The sequence below is a fragment of the Triticum aestivum genome, chromosome 7A, assembly GCF_018294505.1.
Source record: "Triticum aestivum cultivar Chinese Spring chromosome 7A, IWGSC CS RefSeq v2.1, whole genome shotgun sequence".
NCBI lineage: Eukaryota > Viridiplantae > Streptophyta > Magnoliopsida > Poales > Poaceae > Triticum > Triticum aestivum.
In genome coordinates this window covers 705,968,411-705,973,523 of record NC_057812.1, presented here as the reverse complement: position 1 = coordinate 705,973,523, position 5,113 = coordinate 705,968,411, and the positions used below count along the sequence as shown (strand labels likewise).

Here is a 5,113-nt window from a genome sequence, read left to right as displayed (position 1 = left end):
TTTGAATAGTGTCAAAATGATATTTTGAAGTTTCAAAATATTCCAGAAACAATTCCACATGTGCAAATCCTGATGATGAAATAAATAACCATGTGAGTTACAAACAAATGACAAAATCGTGATTTTTGAAAGATGAACAGTGCATGTGTTATTCACTATTTAGATATAGTCATGTTTTGCATAGCTTACATGCTTACTTATTTCATCACTAAACTTTACACATGTGTGAACTAACACATAGGTTGACTCACGCAGCCGCCGCCTCCTCCTAAAAAGATACTAGGGTTCGTTCCTTTCACTGCCTCGCCGCAAGTCCGCCTCATCTCCGGTGGCCCTAGGGCATGGGGGCATGGTGGATCCTGGCAAGGGCCGGTGGGAGGGTTTGGTTGTTAGTCGTTCCTTTGAGATTTGTTAGGGAGGCGAAACGGCGGCGGCTCCCTGAAGATGGAATAAAGGTCTCCCCGCCTAGCCCCGTTCCGGTGGTGCGTCTAGCATTATTGGTGTTCGTTGTACTGTCATGATTGGAAATGAATAGGTTGAAAGTTTTCTCGTAAAAAAAAAATTTACGCATGTGTAATATCCATCCATATGATCATGTAGAATTATTTTCGGGATTTTTCAATATTTTAAATGTGGTTCTTAAATAAACCATTTAAAATAAAGTCCTCCAATGCTCTCATGTTCCAAAAACCCACTCTCGTCACTTCGAGCCATACAAGAACTCTCTTTATTTTGAAGGTAGAACTCGCTTGGTGGTACTAGTACACCTAATTATATATATACACAAATCCAAACGTATAAATCTACGCCCGGTTTGGTGAGGTTCACATAAATTGTTTTTGCTCTCGATGGAGTCTGATTACTCCTCGAAATTGTGGTTTCGCTGTCGCAGAGACCCGAGCTGTGTTGTGTCTGAACTGAACTGGAATTGGGCCGCTGACTGCAGTGAAACTCCCGTACGTGTTCCAGAGCAGCCAGCGTCCAGCTCTGCGCTTGCTTTTAACTACGTGGCCGCCGCCTATCTGTCACGATGCACCGCCCGATCGGATCACCAGCCGCCTTTGCCGATGAGCCCGCCGCTCTCGGCGCGCCGGTACGGCCGCCGGGGGCTCTTGAGCAGCGACTTGTCCTCGATGGGGAGCCGGTAGGGCGACACCCGGAACCGCACGGCCTCGCGCCGCCGCCGCCGCTCCCTGGTGTGCACCACCCACGCCACCACGGCGGCCGCCACCGCCACCGCCACGGCCGCCAGCGCCCGGTACACCCTGCCGCTGTGCCGCCGCAGCCCGGGGCAGCCGTCGGCCACCACGGCCTCGAACGTCCGCCGCACGAACGTGCAGTCCGCCAGCTCCGCCAGCGCCGGCCCGTAGTCCACCAGCCCCGCGCTGGCGTTCGCCACGGCCAGCGCCTGCGCGTACATCGACGGCGTGAGCCGCCCGGGCGTCGCGCACGTCTCCTGTGATTGTCCCGGCGCGCCGGACACCTGGCACACGTGGCCCCGCCACGCCTGCGGCGCGAAGGCGGCCGGCACCTCGCCGGCGGCGCAGGGGCGGTCGGAGAGGTCGGCGCGGTAGGGGCTGCAGAGGAGCGGCACCGGCGGGCCCGACTGGTTGTAGTTGAGGGGCGGGCCGGCGCCCGGCGGGAAGGCGTTGGCGTTGGAGACGTTGGCGAGCACGTCGTTGAGGGTGGCCACCAGCTGGTGGTTCACCTCCTTGCTCCGGCGCAGCGCCTCCGAGGTCGCCGCCGCGTCGGCGCACGGGAGGATGTCGTCCAGCGCGGTGCTGTTGCTGCTGTCCGGCGGGCGGAGCACCCATTCCTCCATGGCCACGCAGGTGTCGCCCACCGCGCTGAAACGCACACGAGCAGAGGCTCCTCTGTCAGTCACACAGTTGAGCAGAGCAGAACTCCGGATTGCAGAATTCAGACAAAAAAATGCATAGCACATAATTGACAAATTCGACTTTTGACGCATTGGATTTAATATAAATATATGTTAGTAGGAGTATAAATAACAAGTTACTTCCCGTAAAGAAACATAATAATGATTTAAACACTTTTATATTTCTTTACGGAGGGAGTACGTACGAAGTTTTCTGATCAAACAAGAAATCAGATGATAGAAATACAATAAAGCTTGGCTTACTTGTGCAGGAGAAGGAAAACGCCACCGAGTATAAACGTTGCGGTAACGAGGATCCATCCCAGAAACACTAGGCTGCAAATTCACAGCAATTATGTTTTCTACTGTATTAGCTTGCAAATACTATGTGTGTATTGTAAAGGCTATAGTGGAAATCAAGGACTGCATATGTGTAATTAAAATCTGGAGTGAAGAGGATGTTGTGCAAACTTACAAGCGAACGACTGAGCTCAGGCCAGCCAACGAGAACACTGCAACAAGTTGACGACGAAAAAAATGTTATTCCAGTAATTATCCATACTTTTTTATTACAGAAATTACAAAATTGGTTCTGTTTTTTGTTCTTATGGGAATTGCTAAACTTTTAGTTGACTGAGTCACCTAGGATTGCAAAGTCAAGAAGTTGATAGTTTTCTATATTCACCAGAAAGTTAAGCAGGCATGATTTAACCAAAAACTTAAGCAACTTTTAGAAAAATATACAATTTCTGACATCATAGACCGTATATGTCTTTGTCCTAGATAAAAATCTCACCGAGGCCCAGGAACGCGAGCACCAGCATCACGGCCGCGACGCCGATCAGGATCTTCCTTCTGCAATCACACACACCAAAAACATCATCATCATCAGTTAATCAGTCCATGGCTTGATCGATCGATCATCCATGTATACACGAAACGTACGTGGTGTCGAGCACGGTCCGGATCTTGCGGGCGTTGCTGGCGGTGCGCGCGGCGAGCTCGTCGGCCGCGGCGCCCACCCTGCTCGCCACCTGGTCGACCTTGGCCCCGAGGTCGCGCGGCATGGCGGCGCCGCCGGAGGCCTTGGCCGTCTCGATGAACCCGGCGAACCCCCGGAGGCTCGCCGCCGCGCCGTCCGACTGGCGCACCACGTAGCGCAGCGTCCCCGACGTGCTGCCGTCCAGCTTGGCCTGCCCGTCGTACAGCACCGCGCACCCGACGCTGCGTTTACATACACAAGCTCTGATCAGCTTAGTTCATAGATAGACTTAGCTTCCATATGGTAAAGAGAATATGGAGATTTTGAGGTTGCTTACATGGCGGTGGCGGTGAAGGCGAGGAGGAGGAGGAGGGAGGCGGCGAAGGTCTTGCGCGAGTAGGAGTAGTCGTCGTCCCTGGTGGGGCTGCCGCGGCAGCACCGGCAGCAGCAGGCCACCAGCGCCGCGAGCGCAAAGCCGACGAACCAGACGGCCCCGGCCGCGAACACCGGCGACGCGCTGAAGGCCACCGACTGCAAGCAGCATGCATCGACGGCGGCACACGTGAGCACAAACGAGCACAACCAGCGCAAGCAAAGACGTGGTTAGGGGAACCGAAACGGATGGGCTTACGGCGATGTAGTGCCGGTCGCTGATGTTCCAGCCGCGGTGGTAGGGCCGGAGCCCGTCGAGGGGGTCCTTCCGGCGCGTCCGCTCGGCGGCCAGCGGCTCCGCCGCCGAGCCGGCGCACAAGGAGGAGGCGAGGAGGGCGGCGAGGAGCAGGAGGAGCGCGCGCCGGCGAGACGACCCCATGGCTGGCCGCCGAGACAAGATCGAGCACTATTTCACTGGCTTGGGACCGAGATCATCGATCCTATATATCTTCTGCATACATAAACGGCAGTGAGAAAGAAAGATATGTCGTCGGACCAAAGTGATCGGAGAAGTGGTCGTGGTGTGGTGGTTCAATTAGATTAGCTTGTACTAACCCCAGACCATAACACTGGTGATTTGGACGCGTGCATGCATGGCAGCCCGAGCCGGGTCGATCGGTACGTCATGCTCCGAAGCAAAATGTATGCGGACCGTTTCGCTTGTTCGTCGCTGCCAAACGCAACACGCTTTCGGCTCTCGTTTGTGTGCTTCCTCCGGTCTAAAGTACGCTCCAACGCATTGTTTATTATATTATACTTTCTCGTTCCAAAATAAGCGTCTCAACTTTGTACAAAGCTTAGTACAAATTATTATTTTTTTTGCGGGGGGTAGTACAAAGTTATACTAAAGGTAAGACGGTTATTTTGAGACCAAGGGAAAACTAAGAAACACTAAGCTGTTTTATATTATTATTATGCTCAAAAGGAAAACATTGGTGATGTTTCAGACATGACCTAGTCTGAAAAAGACCTGAAAGTACTTTTGTTATCGATAAATTTCATGACACCATTATTCAGTTTACAAATATATTTATTTCCATGCATACTATTAGTCCAAATTTTGGAAGTATCTTCGGAAATTTTGAGTAAGGGGTGTAATTACAACTGGGGGTGGTCATAAACAATAATCCTAAATACTTGTAAGTGCAGCTGCACTATTTGGTTGCAGTGAGGGCACGCGTCTAAGCCGTCCGATCCCAGTTTTCTTAATGCGGTTGCATTGCTACTAATCCCCTGCGTTTCAAAAGATGATACCTGACAAAAAAGAAAAGGTACCTGGCCGGTTGGTCCCCTCACGTCTTCACGTTCCCCTCTGCCCCACTATTCAATAAGATCCCATGTGCATGCATTGATTTGGAGCTTCAAAATTTTCTAAAATCCGTAACTTTTGACTCGAGTGTTGAATTTCAATTCTGTTTTCACCATTGTGTTTGTCCCGATGAGTTCTTCAAAACTAGATCCCATATTGATATGTTTCGACAAACCTTTTTTTGAAAGCAACTTTGGATGCTGCTCAGGCAACTTTAGTGCTATAAAAAAGCAACTTATTATTAGTATGCGTAGTATGATCGCATATCAATGAAAATCCCTTTGAAGTTGACTACCATGACTACCAAGTTAAATACCTTCACCCTTTAAATTTCCTACCATAACTAGCATGTAGTCTATCATAACTAGCTTCGTCGCTAAGGTGGTGTTTGGTTCTCTAGTCCTACGACTTTTTCTAGTCCCTAGGACTTTTTGAAAAAGACTCTCAAGGAGGTGCTTCTAAGGATTTTTAGCAAAAAGTCTCACCCTATTTGGTTTGCTAGGGACTTTTT

The 5,113-nt window shown here is 50.9% G+C and overlaps 1 protein-coding gene across 1 annotated transcript; it reads right to left on the bottom strand.

Annotated features, from left to right (window-relative positions):
• Nucleotides 1-567: 567 nt before the first annotated feature.
• On the bottom strand, nucleotides 568-3,800 carry LOC123146847 (uncharacterized). The gene is made up of 7 exons (XM_044566120.1): nucleotides 3,493-3,800; nucleotides 3,199-3,392; nucleotides 2,825-3,103; nucleotides 2,676-2,734; nucleotides 2,355-2,391; nucleotides 2,144-2,215; nucleotides 568-1,847 (listed from the first exon to the last, which is right to left on the bottom strand). The coding sequence occupies exons 1-7, from the start codon at nucleotides 3,670-3,672 to the stop codon at nucleotides 1,049-1,051; spliced, it is 1,620 nt and encodes a 539-aa protein (XP_044422055.1). The 5' UTR covers nucleotides 3,673-3,800; the 3' UTR covers nucleotides 568-1,048.
• Nucleotides 3,801-5,113: the final 1,313 nt, after the last annotated feature.

Bases quoted from the DNA above. Each gene is read 5' to 3' on its own strand.
- LOC123146847 (XM_044566120.1), bottom strand. From the start codon at position 3,672: ATGGGGTCGTCTCGCCGGCGCGCGCTCCTCCTGCTCCTCGCCGCCCTC. The intron at 2,392-2,675 runs GTGAGATTTTTA...AACTTGTTGCAG, and splicing joins GCTCGCGTTCCTGGGCCTCG to TGTTCTCGTTGGCTGGCCTG. The intron at 1,848-2,143 runs GTAAGCCAAGCT...TGTGCGTTTCAG, and splicing joins GTTTTCCTTCTCCTGCACAA to CGCGGTGGGCGACACCTGCG.